Genomic DNA, 22,721 nt, shown 5'->3' on the forward strand with positions numbered 1-22,721 from the left:
GACACATAATTACTTTTTGGCACAACTTGGCACAAAATTAGTTGTAATCCACAATAGACGGCTTAGCAGGTTAGCTTTTTTTCTACTTTTGGACAGCTCAAATAAATGCACACAAAAAACACATGAACACGAAGAACATTTTTTTTAATACAAATACTACTTACCCTGGATTTTCATTTCCATAATTTTAGTGAAGTTAATAAAAGCCACACTAATTTTGTCGCTCGCAAGTAAACAGAAACTTTACCGCACTTTTTATACCCTGAACCCATTGAAAATGGTTATCGAGTCATCGAAAAAATATGATATGCGTGCCAAACTTCGGCTCTCTAGTTCTTATAACTTCTGATCGACGCACTCATACGGACGGACGGACAGACGGACAGGGCTATATCGACTCAGCTCGTCATGTTGATCAAGAATATATATAATTTATGGGGTCTGCGATGATTCCTTCTGCCCGTTACATACTTTTCCACAAAACCATTATACCCTAATTTCCTATTTTCAATGGGTTCAGGGTATAAAAATTAGCAAAAACCCTTACATTTTCCGATTCGTGAATCTATGAAGAACTTGTGATTAGCCGCCCAGCTCGTTTTATTTACTGTACTAGTTTTAAGACAAATAACAGTGTCGAAATCGCTAAATTTTATACAAAGTCAGGCGCGCACTCAATCGTGACACGGTACATGTGTGTAATGCTCGAAATGACTTGTACAAGCCGAATTTATGTACATATATGTGTACAATATGTACATATGAATGTACTATATACTATGTAGATACAAGAATGAGCTGTGGAAGGCAATGCTAGGTATACATGTAAATCTATATATGCGCAGGCAAGCTGTAGTACATCAATGTGTACATACTACTAGTTGCTGTCGGAATAATTATACATACATACATATATTTTAAAAATTATTTCTGATTTGATTAACATATTCGACTGACCCATGTTTTTTTCTTATGTTGGCGACAATAATCATTTTATTTGGTTCCAGTAGATTTCATCACTTTATGAGTAAGATACCTCTCAAATGGACGCCTTAAGAATTAACGGCATATTGTGCCCGTTTTGCAGCATTTTCCATAATTTTGGCATCCCTGTCAAAAGATATGAGGCTGCCACCCATCTGGCATTATATTATATATTAAAATAGGTTCACTGCTTGGTACCATCAACCAAACATAAACTAAACAAACTGCTGAGAATTCTAACACACTTCAAACGCAATGTGATTCTTAGAATATGCTAGAATAAATAGAATGAAATAATTTATGTTTACAATTTTTTGTTACGTATTATTTTAGCTGTAAAGATGTAGGTTATATGTTATTATAACTGATTTTGATAAGGCATTTAATCGTTAACAAAATAACGAAATAATAAGCTCTATATCCGCGCTGTATATACGGACATTTAAGACATTTAATAAGATGGACGGACAGACAGACAGGGTTAAATCGACTCGGCTCATCGCCCTGATAAAGAATATATGGAGTCTGCCACGCTTTCTTCTGCCCGTTACAGACATTTTAAGAAAACCATCATACCTCTGGGTATTTTTCAATGGGTGCGAGTACCAAACTATAAAACGATTATGAAATAATGGTTTAATTTCCTCGTTTGTATTAGTTAAGTTCCTGTCATTGCATAACTGATCAAACGTTAATCGAACTCTGATGAATCTATAAAATAGAAATGAGTCAACAACATTAAACCGTTTTTCCTTCTTTTTGCCCGCGCGCCTAGCAGGAAAGTGGCTAAGTGTTAAAGCGAAATGCTGGTCATTGATCAACCATATACCTAACCATCCCATGCCATACATACATTCGTATATGCATATGCAAACAATTAGCTGTTTGCAATGGAATGGAATGGAATCATCCTCTGCGGCTGCATAATCACCTGAAGCTCCAACTCTATGTAGTTGGATGTTTTGACACTATTTCCAAGTGATAAAATGCCAATCGCATTTCGTTTCAAAAAAATGCAAGACAACAATAATAATAAATGCGCAACGATGCGCATTAAATAATTTATACAAAAATGCACACAAAACTAAACAAAATTTGAAATCGCTTGCATGATATAAGCGAACTGCGACGCCGACTGCGGCGTTGACGTCGACAGCCTTAGCAACAGCGACAGCGAAGTTGTTCATGGCTCAAAGCTAACAACAGATTGACTCAATCGACAAGCGTCCAAGTTGTTGCAACAACACGAAAGACACAAGAGGAACAGCAAGAGAAACAAATCTCGAATCGATAATCATATGCAAAAAGCCGGTCAATTTTTGATACACGTGGGATCTGTGCCCCAGGTGGGGTAGAGAGCGAGGTGTGGAGCCATGGCTCGGCCGTTCGGCTTGAAGCTGCGTTATTGCTTGTCTTATTGTTGCATATTTTTGTTATTCCAATAAACAAATAACACACATACAGGGTGTCTTCTGCCACTCTTGTTACGTATTATGCCATTTATGTGCCAGCAACAACAAACAAAATGAAAATAAATTTGTGTAATGTAAGCCTGACAGTCGAACCAGATACCTCGCTTAATTGTTTAATTTGAGGACAATCTTGTTGCCTACTTTAAGAGGTTAAAATCGTTACAACTTTTATAATACGAATTATAGCAGTATTTTATATAAAATAATGCATTAAATTTGCAATTTTCTAAACTATTTATACAGTGTGTACATTTGTATGTATATTTAGCTACTATACCATTATTTATTATGTGAAATATGCAGCACAATGTTCGCTCTATTTTTCAACTGAATATACTCGCTTAACATTTACCTCAAACACCCTGTATAATGAAATTCGTAGGAGCGGGAGAAAAGTCGGCCAACACAAAAAAAAAGTATTTTCTTCTTCTTCATTTCAATATACCCTATGATATACCCGTTGATTTCCAAAACTGTTTCCATAGTCCAGAAATTATTGGTTTGTCTTGGTAATTATAGTCATGCAGAGGTTCAAAGATATAGCTATAACATAGATATATATACATATATAGCTTACAAGATAAGATAACGATATAGATAAAATACGGTGCATGCACGAGTTTCTTTTATTCTGAAATATCTTCCAGGGTCTCTTTGAGTATTTTTTTTTTTTAATTTGCTATGGCTTTGAAGTGCCTGCGTTTAGCACTAAGAGAACAAAAAATGCTGTTATAGATATTGGGTACCTCTTTGAATATGATCTGAGATCGAGTTGAAAGTCTATAAATTGTGATTAGAAAAAGACTGAAATCTAAACTATTTTCGAAGAGTATCTGGTATATAAATGTTGTATTGATGGCCAGGGTATGATCAAGTTAGCCAATTTCGTATTCATTTGTTGTCTTTGCTTTGTAGTTTCTTTCAAATATCTTAAGTGAATTATGAGAGCTGAGATGAGTAGTGGACTAAAGCAAAATGATTTGACTTTGGCTTTGAAGCCGAGCGTCGCGCCGCATCGGTTTGCCTCGGCTTGCGTCGCATTACGCATATCTTCCAATTACCATTTGCATTCCCCTTCGCATGCGTATCGCCGGCTCTATATCGGCGACGTCATCGCTGAGCTTACAAATCTTAGCAGCGGACAGCGGGCAGCGGGCAGCGGGCAGCGGGCAGCGGGCAGCGAACAGCGGGTAGTGAGCAGCGAGTTGTTGCAACCGATTCCGGACACCGGACGATAGACTGTGGACGGCCCTATAACGGGAACTATGTAGCTGCGGAACCCGTATAAAAGCTCAACGGCAGCGCGAAAGTAGCATCATTCGCTAACCGGGAACAGCTCGACGCGCACAGGTGCTCGAGCATATCATCCACTTAAGTCAAGAGAGAGAAGGAGATTCAGAGAAAGCCGACATGAAGGTAAGTTAGCAGCCGCTCCTTTGGATAACGAATGCGCCGATAACTGACGCATCGCTCTCTTGTCGTCTCAGGTCTTCATTTGTCTACTAGCCACGTTTGCCGTCTGTAACGCCACATTTTTGTCATTCCTGGGCGGTGGCGGAGGAGGTGGCGGTGGTGGAGGAACTAAGACCACCTACAATGTCATAGCGACGCCAAGCACTGGAGCTGCTCACGGAAACGGGCATGCCTATGCACATGGTGGAGGCGGCGGCGGCGGCGGCGGCCATGGACATGGCTATTCATATGTTGGGGGCAGCGGCGTCGGCGGTGGGTCCACCCAACTGATCAAGGTCATTCTGGAAAATGGCAACGGCTATGGAAATGGAGGCGGCGCTGTTGGCGGTCAAGGCTATGGACATGGCTACGCCAGCGCACACAATCAGGGTTCCTATGGCGAGCAGGTGTACAAGGTGATTGAGCACGCGGCACCTGTTGCCCCGGTAGCTTATCACGCCAACAGCGGCGGCAGCAGTTATGGCCAATCCTATGCAGCCGGCCATAGCTATAGTGGCGGCAGTGCCTCCTATAATAGCCAGCAGCTGAATTCGATTCTGCCACAGATCATTCAGCTCGTGCTGCAAGAGGATGCACTCTATGGAAGCGGCGGCGGCAGCGGCGGCTATGGCAATGTGGATGCCATCAACAGCCAGCTGATCGACACCTTCGGGCACAGAGGAAAGGCCATTATCATGCGCGCTGATCAAGCGCAGGGCGCCTTCTTCAAGAGCGGGCATGTTGTGCAGCGCGGCACGCTCAAGGTGATGCGTGTCCAAGAGCAACAGCAGCAGCAGCAGCCGCAGCAGCATTATGGAGCTGGCGGCTACCCCAGTGGCGGTGGCGGCGGCTGGAGCAACGGAGGTGCCTCACTAAGTGGCAGCATCGGCGGTGGTGGCTGGAGCAGCGCTCCACCCTCCGGCTGGTAGACACTGCACTCATCTCACTTAGTTAGACCAAATGAATTGTTTTTTTTTATTTTTTTTTTTGCTAGGCTAATTCATCGCGCAGTCATTAATTGCATATTTGTATGCTCACATATACATATATATATAAAGAAATGTATATATATATATATATATGTGTGTGTATGTATACCCGTCATTGTTAAATTATTTGTTAATAAATAAATAAATTTATATATATATATATATATATATATATATATATATATATATATGTATAGATATATATACATAAACAAAAAAGAAAGATTTTGTAACTTGTTGTGGACCAAAAGTTATATCATAATGGCACGACTTTCGTTGCCTGCCCTTGGCAGTGGGCAGCTAACGATGTCGGCCTCAAAGCGTTTGGGGGAGACATAAGAGAGGTGGGATGGGGTGCCACTTGAATCGATTTCCAGTCAAGCTAGTCGCCAAATGCGTAGATTCGAGCTACGCCGTGTGCCGACCATCGAAGCCAAAGGTGAAACTTTTCTGCGGGTAGCTGCAGCAGCTGGCGTAACTCCAAATTGATTTTAGATAGCGTCGTAATGTTGATGCTTCCGCTGCTGCTGCTGATGCTGATGCTGATGCTGTAGCACCTACGAATCTCGTACAAAATCTTAAACGATCTTCAAAACTCAATTGTCTTGGCGAAGACTGTGAAATTTGATTTCTTATATAACGCACAGAGCAAGAAAGCGCAAGCCAAAGATAACAATTTGAAGCGATTTGAATAAGATAACAGAGACATTTGGTCTTTTTTTATTAAATATCATTTTATTATATTTATCAACGGCAGAAGAGTACACTATTATAATACAACTTAGTAAAATGTGTTGACCTTATAAATTTGGAAAGTTGCGAGCCTCTGATTCATGGCACCTCAGAAGGTATTCACCTCGTTTATGTAAATTTATAATCAGATTAAATGGCGCCCGCAAAAAGTCTATTTTTCGCGAGATAGATGCTGCGGGCTTGAAAACTATTAGACAGAAATAGAATTGTGTCTTCTTCAAACATAAGATATAAATATATATGAGGGAGGTGTTTGCTATATTTTTATAGTTCTATATACATATATACAGAAGCAACTCCCGCCTTTAAAAGAGCTAAATGTTCATAAAATTGTTATGATATGATATGTATTATATACAAGGCTTATGATTTTGAATTGGTTTCGTGAGCCCACATTTATGCTTAGTAAATTTTGCACGCTTTTGTTCATCTATTTCTGTATTATTTCTAATGAACATAATAGGATTTTTGACTACCTTTTAGGCGTATTTCTGTTTTCAACTTTAAAACTGCATTCACAGTATTTAGCAATCTATTTGAATAAAAATATTGTTCATTTTTAGTCAAGGCCTTAGGCCTTAAACAGCTCACATGTCCTAATTGAGAAAAATCGAAGCCATTTTTGACTTAATAAGAACTGCCAACCGAGATCACAAATCAACAAGCTGGTCCAATATGCCCATGGGACCAAAATTCATTCCATGTGACATGGATCACACTGCACGCTTATACTTTTACTTTAGTTTTTACTATACTTTTTCTTTACCGTCCCATTTCTTATACCAATAAGCCTAGTGACTTTGCGCTTTAGTAGTTAGAAAAGCAGAATAATGAAAACTTATGTAAATTAGTTATAAACTTATATCTGCTACACCTTTGAAATTAGAGTCATACAAAATCGTCGCCCTAATAAAAAAAATAGATATACACTTTATCGGGTTCCAGGAATTCCAAATTTCAATTAAGGTTTAGGTTATTAAAAGCCAAAATAATATGATTTACAATATACATTTTCAGAATTTTCTAGGTAAATTCAATTTCGGATGGTTTATTTTTATTATTTATACATGCATACATTAATATAATTTGTATTTATTTATACATATATTACCACTTTTGTTATTATTTAATTTTTTTTTTTTTAATATTAGCAATCAAACTTGATTATACTTCTAAACAAAATCTTTTGAAAAATTTACTTATTTTCAAACCAGGTCCATTAAAGCAATTGGAAATATTTTTACCAATGCGACAAATATAAAAGAAACTTGTTTTAGTTCATACATTTATTTCAAATACAAATTGAATCGATATTTCTTATTTCTAATTTATGTTTATGCATTATAATGCTGATCTTTTGTTAACAGAAATGTGAAGTAAAAACCACTTGCTGTGGCTATACTTTCATTCATGTCATTAGAAAACAAATATGAAGATTCTCTAAATGGAAAACCCCGACTAAAAGCCACACTAGTACAGAGCCCTGAACTTGATAAGTTTATTACTATTAGGACATTGGGGCATTGGGTTGCTTTAGGATAATTAATACAGTTGACATCAACTCAAATAGTTAGAGTTTAATCTTGATTCAAATTTTGTGTATGGAAGAAGTACAATATACTGATAATTACAATTGTCTACAATTAGATGAAGATCTCAGATATTGCTGAGTTCATCCTGACAAAAGGACGCGTAGGACTATGTATGTTGACTCGACTATGGATTATCATCAAGAATGGGTTATGGGCTAAACCACGCCCACCCGTTACATACATGGAAACAAAATCACTATGCCCTGAAATCTCAATTCACAATGGCTTCAATGGGTAAACAAAAAGCAATCAACTAGAGAAATCCCGTTCAATAATGGCAAACGACAAGCGACTTCCCGTACGAGCTGGATCGAAAGTATGCAATACTTGCAGGCAAACTAAATGTATACGTTGTATTTGTGTTTTATCTGAAAGCCAATTTAATATAAACAAATAAGTATGCTTAAATCTGGGATTTGCACGACTAGCATATACCCTAGTTGAATTATTTTGGGGGACAAAATTTTAAACTTTTCTAATAGTTTCATTACACAAGTTTTAAATTCACGCCAATCATTAATAATAGAATTTTGATTATTGTAAGAAGATATAATCATTGAACTCTGTAGAATAATCATCTGGCCACAGGCTAATGTTCAGGCAACCATTGCCGAAGTCACGCTGCTGAGAGACTTCAATGAAAACGGAGCATAAAGACGTCAGACAATGGGCAGCCAAAAGCAAAAGTATCAAAAAGAAAAAAGAATTAACAAATATTATTCATAAACATGTTGTTATTGAGTGTTTTGGAAACGCAGTATGAAACCATATGGGGAAGCTAAACTAAATGCTGAGGGTATTGATTAGCATTTGAGTTGGCTGAGCACACTATTGTTTATTGCCATAAACTACGATCGATAAATTTACACAATGAAAAGAATCAATCAAGGCGCCCGAGCCGGAGACAGAGACGGAGCCGAAGCCGGAGCCGGAGCCAGATTGTGATTGTACTAAGTTGTGTGCAGGAACAAGTTCTCATTGTTCTGCCAAATTGAATGGGGCGTTCATCAAGCCGATTGGGGCAGATGCGCGTCATTCCGCGATATATTTAACAAATATCAACAATTTCAATAAAAATGCCAAACATCTAAATCCCTTCCTTTATATGAGCGAAAATTTACATAACGCCATTCGATTCGATTGGGTTTTTTTTACGTCTGCCGTTCTATTTGCGTCTCCGGCTAGTTTTTGCTGATCTACTTTTCACAAGGTTCTCTGGCAGTTGCTGATGCTGCGGAGGCTGCTTCTGCTGCTATATAAGGCCACCGATCGGTGGAGCACTTCAATACAAATCAGTCGGTAATCCAATCAACATGAAGGTAAGCAAACCATCATCGATGGATGGCCAAGTGGATTCATCGAGCATTCATTGGACGTCTTTTTGCAGTTCTTCCTCGCCTGTTTGCTGCTCGCCGCCTGCCTGGCTCTTGGCCAGAGCAGTGCCATCTATGGCACAAGCTACGCCCAAGTGCCCGTCGTCCGTCAAGTGCCCGTGGTCCGCAATGTGCCCGTGGTCCGTCATGTGCCCGTCGTCGACTCCGTTTCCGTGCCCGTCGTCCACTCGGTAGTGCCCGTGCATCGCGCCGCCTACATTTCATCACCATCTCTGCTGCGCGTTGGACACGCCTACGATGTTCCTCTCGCCTACGGCGGAATTCTGAAGCAAAAGAAATAAGCTTACTCCAATTAACTGAACAGCTCGGCAAATACGCTTCAAGATTCTTGCAACAAAATTTACGAACAATTTTTTTTTATTATTTTTTTTTTGTTAATGTAATACGTCAATAAATTCGAAATCTGTAGTCAAAGATAATAAGTGCTTAAAAATGTTGAATGGACTACGACAAACTGGCGCCAAATTGATACACATGGTTGAACAATCCTTTTGCATTTGCTACTCCATAAATCGATGGTAATGAGATAGCAGCGAGCTCAAACATATCCCATCATGAATATGGTCTTAAGGAGCACTGTTGCCTATAACCAAATATAATTGCCAAACATCTATAAGACCATGTCACCAATAGAGCTTCCAGCTCAATTCCAGCAACTGATAGCTGAGATGAAGAGATGAATAAATGATTCATCCTAATGAGGTTACTCTTGCCAGCAATCTTCTTGATCTATCTTTAAGCTGTAGTTGGCCTGGTTCAAGTTGCCTCAAGGCCCAGCAACTCAATCTACAGCGTTGACTCTGTGGATCCGGAGAATGTAATGTATCTCCGATATCTTTGCCTGTGTTTATCTCTATTTGTAATGTCTCTTGTTGTACAGAAATTAATCGAGCTATTCTTCATTATCGGTGTTTCTCCTTTCACGTAAGCTGTAAGGATTATAATAATGTCATATTTAACCTCATGCTTCGCTGAACTAAAAAGTCCTTTTATATACTGTTGGCATCATCGGCTGTGAACATGCATTCAGTTATAAATATGAGCTCTTGATTTATTCAGTATGAAGGAGATGTACGTTTTTGAAATTGAATGCACTCTTCCCAGTTGAACATTTTAAAGCGAAACATCATGTTTACATGGGATTCAATCTTGACATTGATATCGTTATCCATTAAAAGTGGAGAAGACAAAAAATTCTTTTTAGTCTATGTGTTTCAACATATGCGAATTGTTCATTGATCTTACCCAAAGAAACCCCAATTAATGATAGCTGAATAAGGTGGGTGACATTCGGTTTTCGATATTTTGCTTGCGCTTAACAAGTTTTTCGATTAATGATATATGTACATTATATATTAGAAGAACACGAAGACAACCTTGAACGTACAAAACAGATGTGAAATAGATAGTATTGAGCTCGATTGAGGAACTAAATCTTTATTTCTACTAATCCCAATAATGATATTGTCGTAACCATTGCTTTTGTAGTTGTAGTAGTTCAAGGTAGCTACTCTTTAAGATTCTTTTTTAAGATCCTAACGGTTGCTCACAGTCCAGCATGAATTTGCAGAGGTGATTAATAATAACATTCATAATGAGGTAAACAGATTAAGTAGAGATAGATATCTTATTCTATATACAAAAAAATGTTTCTTAAATGACTAAAAGCATACAAAATTGCCAGGTAAAGCTCAAATATTTGATGTAATCTGTGTTTCTCACACTAATTGGGACACATTTAACATACTCGAACTCACACGTGCACACGCACACACACACACGCATACATTACAGATTACTGATGTTGTTTGCCGGTTTACGACCATTAAACAATAGTTGTGTGTATTAGATGGCTGGCTTGTTGATTTGGAATTTTACATAACCCGCTGTTCGCTGGCGAACTGAGATGTCGGCTTTGAGTTGACAAACACAAACGATTCACCTTGAAATGCTGACTTGAAATTGAGACTAGATTCAGAGTGTTCGATTGGCCCGTGGGCCGCGTTAGACAGCGAGCCGCCGCTTGAGGCAACTGCAGCACCAACAATACGCATATGCAAATGCATCCGTAGAGAAATAAAGTAAGAAAGAGAGGGCGAGAGAGAGAGAGAGAGACAGATATGGGTAGACAAAGTGGAAGAGTGAGACACCTACTTGAGGCATCGTCTTATCAGTTGCCGTGAACGGCAACGGCAACGGCAACGGCAACGGCAACGGCAACAGCGTCCACGGTCGCTTCATTTTCATGCTAATTAGAAGGAGGTCGCTTTCGGAATTTCGGAAATGCATGGAGTAGACCGAAAGACGTTGCAACGTTACGTTAAAGTTAAGGCTTTACGAAACTGGAAACTGGAAATCGGACAACGTTATGAAAATTAAAATTGATATTGAGCTGGAAATGGAAATTGAAATGGAAATGAAGAACCAACTGGGTGCGGTGCGACCTTATGAAAACGAAAGCGGCGACGACGGCGATGGCGGCGGCGGCTGCTTCTTTATAAGCAGACTTTGCATCATCTTCGATCATCACTATCTTAATCATGATGATATTAGCTATGATGACCACAAAGATGATGATGGTGATAATGAAGACCATTTATGAGATGCGGCCCTGGTCATTGCAAATGTTAATGAAATGCTTTTGTTTAACTCTGGCTCAGCCCTCAAGATATTGCCTCTGCTTGGACCTGGGCTGGGCCAGCTCAAAAGATTGGGATGCGTCGTTGCGTCGCTATGAAATTGCTTTGCTAATTTCGTAGCATCAAGCTCATCATGAGCATTGGTTACAGCAGCTGTTGATGCTGCTGATGCTGCTGATGCTGCTGCCATGCTCGTGCGTTACAACGTCTTGGAATCGTATAAAAGCGAGCGATGGCCAATGGATTGACATCAGTCGTGTTTGAAGAGCACACATAGCGTAGAATTTGGCATTAGAGTCGTCAATCCCAAGCAGGAATAGTCGTCAGTATGAAGGTAAGCATCCCACATACTCAACCAGCCCTGCCAAGTGTATCCATTCTAATCTGATTTAGGTCTTTGTGTGTCTGAGTGCGCTTTTTGCCGTGGCGAACGCCGGCTTTCTGGGACTGCTCGGAGGTGGCGGCGGCGGTGGAGGTGGCGGCGGCAGCGTCAAGTCAGGCCTCAGCCTGGGAGGCGGTAGCGGCGGTTACGGTGGCGGTTATGGCGGTGGCTACGGTGGCGGGCACGGCGGCGGACACGGTGGCTTGCACGGACATGGACCCGTACAAGTGGTTAAAGTCATTCACCAGCAGGGAGGCATCTCCGGCGGTGGTGGCTATGCTGGCGGCTATGGCTATGGACCCGCCCCACAGGTGTACAAGGTGAAGGTGATCTCTGGCGGCGGCTCGGGCCCAGCTCCTATCTACCATGGCGGTGGCGGACCCGCCTCTGTCAAAGTGATCAAGGTTTTGCATCAGGAGTCTGGCCCTCTGGTCGGTGGTCCCATCGTTGAAAGCGGCCCACAGATCATCAAGGTTTTGCATGAGAACCACGATAATGGCCACCACATCCATGTCGGTCCATCCGTGCACGCGCCTACCCGGGTGGTGCGTGTCATTCACGAGCATTCTTCGGTGTCTGCTCCCGCTCCCATTTACACTGCACCCGCACCAGCTCCAATCTACAGTGCCCCTGCACCAGCGCCAGTTTACAGTGTACCTGCTCCAGCTCCAATCTACGGTGCACCTGCACCAGCTCCAGCTCCAATCTACAGTGCACCTGCACCAGCTCCAATTTACAGCGCACCCGCTCCAATCTACAGCGCACCCATCTCAGTTTCGGCACCCGCACCCGCGCCCGCACCTCTGCCCATTTACAATGCCCCGGCGCCTGCACCCATTCAGTACAGCGCTCCCGTTCAAGTTCAGAATCAATACAGTGCTCCTGCCCCTCCGCTACAGTATAGCGCACCGCTCCAGGCCCCATCACCCGTGCTGAGCGTGCCCGAGCCCGCACCCGGTCCAACTTTTAACCAGGGCTCAGTCTTGAGCATACCCGCACCCGTCGAGGAGGCACCATTGCCCATCGGCCACGCACCCGCCCCGAGCTATGGCCCGCCTCAGCTTTAAATAGCTATCCATTTTCAACACCTAAGAGCACAACTGCACCGCAGCACCACTGGAGGCATCCACCATCACCAGCACCAGCACCACATGTTTCAGAATGTGGGGATACATCAAAGACCTCCAATTCTATGACTTCTATCGACCTATCGACCTAGCTTCTTTATGCCCTCAAAACTCTTCTGAACGACGCCATAAATTATTTTAATTTTTTTTTTTTATATAATAGATATATTTTTTGTTTGTTAAAAAGAGAAAATAGAAAATAAACCGACTGTTAAATACATTCGCAACACTTTGAAGATTGACAAATGATCAGTTTGATATCTGAAATTTGCATATGCAGTGAAAATACTATATAAATATATCTGCTCTAAAGCAGCTGGTGCTAATATATAGCAATATGAATCGAATTCCATATTAGTGTGGCTAATGAATTGACTATAAACTTTTATGAACATCAGAACGAGATCGTAGTTGGGCACTAAAACGACTACAACGAATCCCTTGAATATGGATTGCAATTCTTGAAATATCAACGCACCGCTTTCGCACTCGCACTCCACACCTGCCACCCCACACACACATACAATGCGCGGGGGCTAAGAAAGGAAAAGCATCAATGTTATATCACTGGAGCCCACTCTAAACTTGACCTTCGCGTTATCGCCAGTGGCTTAGCTGCAACGCCAGCTGTTGCGCCTGCGCAAACACCAATAGATATTAATCTGACGCATTTGCATAAATAAACTGTTAAATTTCACATTTTCTTTTATCTTTGGCGGGGCTTTACGAATGTTTGAACACGCGAACAAAAAAGAAAACAAAAACAAAAAAACAAAAAAAAAAGAAACAACAAATTTGGCTTTTGTTGGGCTGTGCTGTTGTTGTTGCTGGTCAGCTTTTGCTATTACGATGATATTATATGTATTCGCTTATTTTATTGTTTCATAACAAATTTGTTGGGGCATGCGAACGACGCTAACGACGACAAATTTGTTTCGCTTTAATTATTTTAAACACAATTGTAAGCTGTTGATGTTGTTGTTGTTGTTGTTGTTGTGGATTCGGTTGTTTAATGTTATTAAAGTTGTTTAAAGATTTTTTTAAAGTTATTCGGCAGCTTTGACTAGCGCTTCAGCAACTTCCACGGCAATGGCAGCTTCTGCCTTGGCCTGCAATGCGAATCAAAGAGTTAGTTGTCTACGTTTCTCATTTTCTCATTTTCAAGTCCATCGAACAGCCCCTCACCTTGTCGTTTCCAGCAGAGCTCAGCTCAGACTGGTATTTGGAAAGCAACTGCCTGGCCTCGCTGACATCGATGTCCTCAATATTGTGCGCCTCCTCGGCCAGCACCTGCACAGAGGAGTCCTCATTGACGGTCACTGAGCCACTGGAGACAAAGTACTTTGTTACTTTGCCGTCGTTGTCGGTCACCTGGACAACGCCGGGTTTCAGCACAGCTATGGCCAGAACGGGTCAAGAGATTGATTATTGATTTACGTTTGATTAATAAATAGCAACAATTCGTGCTTACCCAATGTGGGCACATGCTTGGCCAGAATACCGAAAGAGCCGCTGAAAGAGGGCACATCGATTTGTCGCACAACTGCGGCGTCGAAGAAGGTCTTGTTAGCAGCAGCGAATGTCAGCTTCATGTCGTCCGAGTAGGAGCGATTCTGGCCGAGACGAGCGCCGCGCATGGCCAACAAACGAGCGTTTCTCACGAACGACATTTTGTTCTGAAAAAAGTAAAATAATGTGTGTGGCAGTCAATTGGTAAGTTAACTCAGCACCTTGCAAAACAGTTAACTGCTTTCAAAATAAAATGTATACAAATTATGTAACTTTGTAGGTTATGCCACAGGCGACAAGTGACAAGCATTCGGTTAACTAAACACTGTGATAGCACCACGGAGTGCAGCCTGTTTGCTGTTCTTTTTTTCCTATTGAAAACAGCCCTTTTGCAGCAATTTGATTACCTTTTATTTATTTGGAGTGTGGCGAAAATAAAGAATATTATGGAATCGCTAAGCTCGTAACCAGTGCCGCTGCTTAGAGATGTGAATCAAATCGACAATCACTTAATTTCTTCATATCGATTGCCTGCACTCTGAATAAATATCGATATTATTTCCTCTCTCTCTCTATCGACTCGCCGCCATAAACTATCGGCAATAGCACGCGAGGCTGGTATGCAGTACTATAAACATTAGATAATAATACAAATATAAATGTATTTATGAATGTAAATACATACAATAATCATCCAAAATTTAAAAAAGTATATTTATATATATATATATATATATTGCGTCATATTTCGCGTAGTACACAAACAAAATAAACATAAGAACTTAGTGAAGAGCTGTGATACATATATGTATTATCAATATGTACAGCTTGTTTCAAATCATAGTAGCACAGCTCGTTTGTCGCTTTGGGAAAGCTGCCTCAGTATAAATTAGTATTTATTTGTTTTTGGCGTGAGTGTACATAAATAAACTCTGAAAAATTCAGAGCTACTCAGAATATATAAAGCTGCAATTTCTTAGTCTAAACAACTATGAGTTACTTACAGTTATTAGTACTCTTAGTTCTATTATCTTTCAAGCCGGCATCTGCCGGTCGACCTCAAACTGATACCGTGTATCTCGCTGTCGGCACTTCAATTGATATAACCGCAAACAGCTACGGAAACAATGTGCTGCGAACATTCTGTTACCCGGGTAAGCCTCGCTCACTATTCAGCCTATTTGAGACGGTGGAACTGGTGCTCTCAATAGCCAACGATGACTACTCCGAATATGGCGGGCGAACCCCCGAAGAAGTCCTTGAGCATTACACTGAAAAGCGTTCGTTGTTCAGCTTCACGCTCTTCTCACAGAAGCGCCAAAACATCCAGCTATCGCCATTCGAACAACAATGTATCGGCGTCTCCTCCAAGCAGCCGTACAATATAAGCCTTAAACACGCACAGCTGGATATATGGCGCCTCCTACAAATGTCTCTCGGCATTGCAGTGTTCTGGAGTGCGGGCCGCTTGGCCAAGAACAGCCTCTTTTATTATATGGCGGGCATGGTGCTCGGGATATGCGCCTCGCTGTTGGTCATCATTGCCGTTACGTCGAAGCTTTTTCCTCGCCGTCCAATGATGTACGGCGTACTAATCGGAGGGTGGACCATCGGCCTTTACATTCTCAAACAACTATCGGACAACATACGTGTCATATTAATCACCTATCGCGAATATGTGCTTTGGTATCTGGTGATTACTGGCTTAATATCGTTTCTCGTCTGCTATCGCATCGGTCCGCCCAAGAATCCGCGCTCGCAAAATATTATTATGTGGGTGCTACAGGCAGTTGGCTCTGCCATCGTCTACTTCAGCAGCTGGCACACTAGTGCGTGCGTCGTCCTCCTGGTGCTCGTCTGTTCGGCCCATTATTGTCCGAATTCGGTGCTGCAGTACGTGCGCAGTTTCTACAAGCGACGCTTTCCGCCCAAACGTCGCCTACTCACCCAGGAGGAGTACTATGAGCAGGCCGTGAGTGAGACAGCCCGCTCGCTGGCCGAGCTGCGCGAATACGTGAACAGCCCGAGTTGCCGCCAATGGAGTGTTATCAGCGCCCTACGTGACCCAATGCGCTTTGCCTCCTTTGCCAACGGTGCTCCGCATTTGTTTGATGAAGAAATCGAGGACTACTCCCGAACCATTGAGGACTCTCTGGAAGGTGCTGACGAGGAAGAGGCCTTTGACTTTTTGCAATCCAGCATGTACTATCGACCCACCGGCAGGCTTCGAAATGCGCAACGCACTTCGTCCAGTCCGGCCTCATATCCGAGACGTGCCCCGTCCCGTGGCAGGCAGCTAGGCAACAACAATGTGAACGCACGCAACGATGACGAGGACGACGACGACGATGATGAATTTATGGACTAGGAGTATACACATCATAAGATAAGGCTTTATATATATTTGTAGAACATTTTTTTTTTCTTAACCGATGCCAAAAGATAAATTTTTTTTAAGCCCTTATTAATTTTAGCTATAGGTCGTAAACGGACTGTATATATGTATTTGTTTGGCCCATGTAAATTTGGAAGACTTTAAATGTACGTCTATATGTTTGTTTTGTAAAAGCCTAATTGAACTGGCATCCTTTCGTTCAAGTCCTCAATGCAGACATAATTACTTAAGACTCGCTAGTTTTTAATTATTTATGTATGTAAGTGTAGGAGCTCTAGGTCTGATATCATTTGTACCGATAATTTTAAATTTGATCCATCTGTAAAAAATTGCATTTATATTTTATATTTAAATTAACTTAATCTTAAATAAATATTAAGTGAAAATTTCTCTCTATTCAATAAGGTAAGCTTAAACAGCCATTTGTAAAACTCTCGAAAACAAAATCTTTTCCTGCCGAAAAAATAAAAATTACTTTTATAAATGCATTCATATACACATGCATAAACTGTGCGAATGTGACAGCAGCCTCGCTCTGTCCCGCTCATTGCTGTGTGTGCGCAATGCGCGTCATGCCATCCGTTTCATTTTGGCACACACTGGCTCCATGCTGCAACTGCCATGAGCGCAGTTAACTAAGCTAATATACACGTACATATATGCATACATACATATGTATATGCATGTAAACGTGTGTACAGCTGCGAAAAATAAAGAGGCAGCATGTCTCTATAAGCCATTTTCGTAGTTATTTTAAGCTATTCGTATTTGTGGACTATAGAAGAAGACTATATTTTTGGAATACAATACAATAAACTAACTTGAGAAGGAGTAACATTAGCAAAATTTATTTAATTCCGTTTGTACTTGGGGGTGCTTGGTAAAGCCAGAATAAATTGCTATCTTTAAACTACGTTAAGAAGGCATATTGCTTACATCAATTTCACTCGCATCCATATGTACATACATACATATGTACATATGTATCTAAGCAGACCTGTATCCAGTAAGTCAATAAACTTCACATCTCAAGCTCTAAGGCACAACTTTGGTTTCGTATCTCCCACTTGCATCATGGTCAGAATTACAGGCATATGTATGTACATATCTGAACAGCAGAACTGATAAGTCGTCAACTGAATCATAAGCAAGAGTGGAGGAGAGGAGAGGTCACTGTTTCAGCTCAATTTTGATGCGCTTTCGTGGGCAGTTGAGCAGATGCCCTGGAGATTCTGTGGCTAGTTCGATGGGACGTTTCTCACTGGCCACGCTGACCATATTAGAGCGCTTCGTCAGGTGTTCAAATTCCTCAGGCGCGCTTTGATTGGCGCGCTTTGGCTGCGACTCAGTTTGCGTGCGCCGTCGCTCACGTCGCTCCCGACGCGGATGCGGCATGATGAAAGAGTTGTAGATATGTAGCAGCTGTTCCATTGCCAAGCTCTCGGCATTCGGCACGTACAATTCGCGCTGCAACAGCAAAATAAAAAACAAAAACGATGTGATAACACAAAGAGCAATTGGCAATTCGAGTACCTTTCTGAACTGGTCCAAGATGTTGTCGCGCGTCGGTTCCACATGCTGCTTGCGTTCCATGAAATTCGTCAAACCTGTCAACTGTTTTGAACAAGAGCATACGCATTGCACTGTTTTCGAGCGCACAAAATGGAACAAACTGTATTTTAATTTAACTAATGTGCCTTGTGCAAGGCGGAACAGCTGATTTCGCCTGCCAGAGCTGCCAACTTTCTTAAATTCAGTTTCAAATTCGAATTGCAATTTTGCCGCTTATACATATAACCGCAAATTAGAGCTGATTAGTCATCAGCTCTAGACTCAATAATAGTGCTAATATTTACTTAAGTATTTTTATTATGATATGATATTTGTCTCATATTTGTCTTCATATGTTTCTGCTGATGGAACTGCCATCTATTAAAAGTGTTGCCTACGCTTTGGCGCAGCAATATTATTGAAATGCGCAGCATACTCTCGAGCTGCAGAATGAAGCAGTTGCCATTGCTAGGGCGGGGTGGATCTAGAATGCAAATGCAAATGTTTCAGGTTCTGCTCCACATTTATGAATCAAGATGTAACATATTGGCGCATGACGGCAGTAATAAACTCAAATAGGAAGGCACATCGAGGCTCTCTGCAGATGCGCTCTGCATGTCTGATGATAGTCCAGCTAATGAAGCACATGTTAAAGTGCCTCATCCGCTGATGTGCTGTAGTAGTGCTTGTATGCAGGGAGCGTAGACTCTGGCTAGTCTCGTCTTCCCAGCTCGTCTCTGTTCGCCTTCTCGCCGCCGTCTCTTCCTCTTTCTCTTCATCTCGTCTCGCACACTGACATTGACGCTGACAGCGCCGTTGACGTCGCGTCGGCGGCTCCAATTTCCTCTTGCCATAATTTTTGGCACTTTATGTGCCAGCAGATAAGAATAATATGCCTGACTTTTGTGTATTTCGGTTTTTGGTTTTTTAGTGCTTAAGGCTAAACGTTTCCTTTGCACAGCAATTGATATGCGCTGAACGAACTCCTGTTGCGTTATCCTTTAGAGCCGTAGATACTCGAATATTTGACAAACGCTTCACGTGCACCAAGTCAGGCAACCAGAGTGCCGCTCTGCGTTCGATTTGTCACTTCACTTGGCTGCAATCGCAACACATTTTACTCAAATATCATTTCGTGATCGCTCGTCTGTGTCTGCCTGTGTGTGTGTGTGTGTGTGTGCGTGTGTACGAAGGCTTAACTGCTGCTTAGAGAAACGAAACGGAACCGCTCTCATCGGTAGGGGGTCACTCAATTGCCTAACTGTTGCTTGGCTGCTGATTGAAAATGTTCGGTAAGTGCATTCAAGAATTAAGTATGCCCATTTTAGAGTGTTGCCCCGGCTCTCTTAATGAAAGATAGTAGCCGATGCGAGGGCCTTCTTAGGCGCACACACGCACGCACACTAGGCAACATTTCTATACTTCATTGATTATGTTAATATGGAAATGGAGCCCATGCAGTCGATTAACCTTATCTTTTGTCAGACAGCGGAAAAAAACAAAAATCGAATTCGAACCGAAATCGAAACTGAAACTGAAACCGAACCGAAAATCTGTTTCATAATCTAATACATACATATATAGAGGTGTATATATGTGTGTATATGTATGTACATGTATGTATTATGCATGTGTGTATATGGTTGTTTTTGATGTGTGGACAGTTTTCCACATTCTCTGTCCCTCTCGCATTCGCTCTCTCCATCTCTCGCTAGTTATTGTTATTCTGAGACATGTATTTGTTTTGGATTCTTTACCTTTGTGGGTTTTCCCGTTCACACGTTGCCCATGGAAAATTTGGTCGCTTGTAATTAAATATGTATGTATGCTTGTATACTGATCAATTTTATATCGTTTACATGTAAATCAAAACAATTTCAGCTAAATGAAAAGAGCGAGAAAGACAGGAGGGAAAGTGAGTATTATTATATTATTATAAGGGTTACATTAATGTCAACGATCTTATATCTTCAGACCCTTGACATAAGTCCAATTTTACATTTTGTACTTAATTTCCTATGATTACTTAGAATCTGTATATTAACAGAAGACATATGGAGATATGTATATATATATATATAGTTTGAGTAATCTGCAGTACTACTAGAGTTAACCAGACTTATATTTTTCCCAAGATTTATTTGTTTGCTAATAACTGACCAGAGACGAGACTTTTTAAAGTTCAAGACAGTAATAATACTAAATAGACAGTAATAATTCAAAATATTTAGTGTATGCTAACATTAATCATTTATTAATTAATTTATTTATTTTTATAATTTTGAGCTTGAAGTTAACACTATGATTTATTGTTATGACGTATAGTGGAGTTTAAGCCTTGTAAAGAATACAGTATCGTGTCAATATGTTGATGACTACATTATTATTAATTATTTATTATACTCCAACCAATTTGTTGACATTTTTTACTTTTGTACAGGCAAATAGAGGAATACGCAACAAATGTGCCATTTATGAATGCTTACCTGAAATGAGATTCAATCAGATTCCACGTATCTAACAATTACGGGCTTTTGAATATATCGATTTTTTATTGGCGTTCTATAAAATCTGTGAAGCATAAGCGCCAATTTGCTTTGGAAGATTTTGTTAAATATTGACCCCAAGCATGGGCACATTCACATACACATACATCCAGAGGCACACACAAAGAAGAAATGATCTGTGACTGGGTGAATTTCAAGTGTGTGTGTGATTTTCCAAAAGCAGAGCAAGAAACAGAGACGGAGAGGGGGGAGATGTGTAGGAGCTGTGTAAGTGGATACTTGGACAGGCACTTTTGGCTGTCATTTGTTCGTAATAAATATTGGAAAAAAGAGAGAAAAAAGTATCAATAAAGGATCGTTCCGCTCAGTTCGTTGTATTGAACATGTGTGCCATGTCGTGCCGAAATGAAGCAATTAAATAGTTAAATTTGAGAGGCATAGATTATGCACAGGAATAGGAATAGGAATGGGCATCGGCATGGGTATGGGCATGGCCAACGGCATGTGTAGGCGTGCCTGCCCAACGGTTAGCCCAAGAGACAAAAAACAACAAGAGGACGGGCGGAAAAAATCAAATATTAAGAGAAGCAAAATTATTGTCAACACATGGAAAATGTCGCCGCGTTGGCATTTGCCATGGCTCAGGAATCTCAAATATGAGACTATGCACACTGAATGCAGCAGCAAAATATCTGAATGTCTGTCTACGCAGGGGCATCTTGGTCTTGGTCTTGCTCTTCTCTCTCGTCATCTTGGTCGTTTTGGCAGAGGTCAATAACATTTTGGAAACAATTTGCATCCTTTGACTTCATGTGATTCAGTGTGGTAGCCGTTTGTCCGATGCATTGAAATTGAAGACGCTATGTCTGAGACAGGAGCAACTTCCTTCCTGACTGGCTGACTGGCTGACGGAGCTGTGTTTCAGCTTGTTTCTCTCTCTCTCTCTCTCTCTCTCTCTCTCTCTCTCTATGTATCTCTCTGTCGCTTAAAGGATCACTTCCTTCATAAAACAACAGCAAACAAAGCGCGAAACGCGCGCGAAATCTGCTTTCATACGCAGATGAGATCGTTTGCCAAGCTTTTGCTTAAAGGAAGCGGCCTCATCATCATCATCATCATCGTCATCATCATCATCATTATAAAGATCAACATCATTAACGGCTACCATCCACAATCAGCTCCGCTTCGCTCTTCCTTGCCTCAAGAGCCGAGCTCGCATAAAACATGTTAATGTTGCAAGCTGCAATTTTTGCGACGCCGTCGACGCCGACGTCGTCGTCCGCTTCGTCTGAGTTGTCGTCTTCCTTTTGTTTTGCTCCGCCTTGTTAAATACTCTCACCAAAAAACCAACCAGGCCAGTTTCCTCCACTTCGACCCCTTCCCTCGCTTTTGAGTCACTTTTGTTTAGCCACCTAGTTGAGGAATTAGCATAAACTTAAATTTCTTTCCTTTTCCTTTCTATAAGAAATTAAATACAAACTTAAAACCAACCTATAAAAATTAATACAAAAAAAATCAAATGTTTGATTTAGCTTTTTTATTTATTTATATATTTTTTATTTTTTACTTATACAAAGAAAATTAAGTGTATAAAGTTAACGAATTAATAGTTGTTATTTTTGTTGAATACCTACAGGATCTTGCATTAATCTTATTAAAAAAGGTTTACTATGTTAAATTTGAAATATTTATATAAATTTATTAAACATTTCGAATTGAAATATGAAAGTGAATATATTCTTACAGCAAATTACAACAAATATATAATATAATATAATATAAGTATAATTTGTAATGAGTTAGCTTAAATTTGATCTGTTTCTGTAAATTTGGAACTAAGCTCCAAGTAAAACTCTTTCTCCTCCTGCAGCAGAATTGTTTAATATTCATATATAGACTAACTATATTTTGAAATAATTTATATTATTTTACAATAGAGATTCAATTTTTATTTGAAATGGGCATTAGTAAATAA

At 40.7% G+C, this 22,721-nt stretch overlaps 6 protein-coding genes across 6 annotated transcripts; 4 read left to right on the forward strand and 2 right to left on the reverse strand.

Moving 5' to 3' along the window:
* Positions 1–3,716: 3,716 nt before the first annotated feature.
* LOC108617959 (uncharacterized) lies at positions 3,717–5,033 on the forward strand. Its single transcript, XM_018013864.2, has 2 exons — positions 3,717–3,872; positions 3,944–5,033. Exons 1-2 carry the CDS (start codon positions 3,867–3,869, stop codon positions 4,835–4,837), a joined length of 900 nt encoding a protein of 299 aa, XP_017869353.1. The 5' UTR covers positions 3,717–3,866; the 3' UTR covers positions 4,838–5,033.
* Positions 5,034–8,407: 3,374 nt separating this feature from the next.
* On the forward strand, positions 8,408–10,888 carry LOC108617961 (uncharacterized). Its single transcript, XM_018013866.2, has 2 exons — positions 8,408–8,561; positions 8,630–10,888. The coding sequence occupies exons 1-2, from the start codon at positions 8,556–8,558 to the stop codon at positions 8,915–8,917; spliced, it is 294 nt and encodes a 97-aa protein (XP_017869355.1). The 5' UTR covers positions 8,408–8,555; the 3' UTR covers positions 8,918–10,888.
* A 563-nt stretch (positions 10,889–11,451) lies between these two features.
* Positions 11,452–13,004, forward strand: LOC108617751 (uncharacterized). Its single transcript, XM_018013517.2, has 2 exons — positions 11,452–11,609; positions 11,669–13,004. Exons 1-2 carry the CDS (start codon positions 11,604–11,606, stop codon positions 12,722–12,724), a joined length of 1,062 nt encoding a protein of 353 aa, XP_017869006.1. The 5' UTR covers positions 11,452–11,603; the 3' UTR covers positions 12,725–13,004.
* A 635-nt stretch (positions 13,005–13,639) lies between these two features.
* ATPsyndelta (ATP synthase, delta subunit) lies at positions 13,640–14,855 on the reverse strand. Its single transcript, XM_018013865.2, has 4 exons — positions 14,701–14,855; positions 14,256–14,460; positions 13,970–14,181; positions 13,640–13,893 (listed from the first exon to the last, which is right to left on the reverse strand). The coding sequence occupies exons 2-4, from the start codon at positions 14,452–14,454 to the stop codon at positions 13,831–13,833; spliced, it is 474 nt and encodes a 157-aa protein (XP_017869354.1). The 5' UTR covers positions 14,455–14,460; positions 14,701–14,855; the 3' UTR covers positions 13,640–13,830.
* Positions 14,701–18,436, reverse strand: LOC108617779 (uncharacterized). Its single transcript, XM_018013548.2, has 2 exons — positions 18,222–18,436; positions 14,701–18,155 (listed from the first exon to the last, which is right to left on the reverse strand). Exons 1-2 carry the CDS (start codon positions 18,279–18,281, stop codon positions 17,859–17,861), a joined length of 357 nt encoding a protein of 118 aa, XP_017869037.1. The 5' UTR covers positions 18,282–18,436; the 3' UTR covers positions 14,701–17,858.
* Positions 15,285–17,176, forward strand: Nemp (Nuclear envelope integral membrane protein). Its single transcript, XM_018013888.2, has one exon. The coding sequence runs from the start codon at positions 15,285–15,287 to the stop codon at positions 16,659–16,661; it is 1,377 nt and encodes a 458-aa protein (XP_017869377.1). The 3' UTR covers positions 16,662–17,176.
* Positions 18,437–22,721: the final 4,285 nt, after the last annotated feature.

The sequence above is a fragment of the Drosophila arizonae genome, chromosome X, assembly GCF_054131065.1.
Source record: "Drosophila arizonae isolate 15081-1271.41 chromosome X, UAZ_ARI_1.0, whole genome shotgun sequence".
Taxonomy (NCBI): Eukaryota; Metazoa; Arthropoda; class Insecta; order Diptera; family Drosophilidae; genus Drosophila; species Drosophila arizonae.

Coding starts and splice junctions, on each gene's coding strand:
- LOC108617779 (XM_018013548.2), bottom strand. CDS start 18,281: ATGGAACGCAAGCAGCATGTGGAACCGACGCGCGACAACATCTTGGAC. Junction 18,156..18,221: donor TCTTGGACCAGTTCAGAAAG/GTACTCGAATTG, acceptor TTGCTGTTGCAG/CGCGAATTGTACGTGCCGAA.
- ATPsyndelta (XM_018013865.2), bottom strand. CDS start 14,454: ATGTCGTTCGTGAGAAACGCTCGTTTGTTGGCCATGCGCGGCGCTCGT. Junction 14,182..14,255: donor CAAGCATGTGCCCACATTGG/GTAAGCACGAAT, acceptor TTCTGGCCATAG/CTGTGCTGAAACCCGGCGTT. Junction 13,894..13,969: donor GCTCTGCTGGAAACGACAAG/GTGAGGGGCTGT, acceptor TTCGCATTGCAG/GCCAAGGCAGAAGCTGCCAT.
- Nemp (XM_018013888.2), top strand. CDS start 15,285: ATGAGTTACTTACAGTTATTAGTACTCTTAGTTCTATTATCTTTCAAG.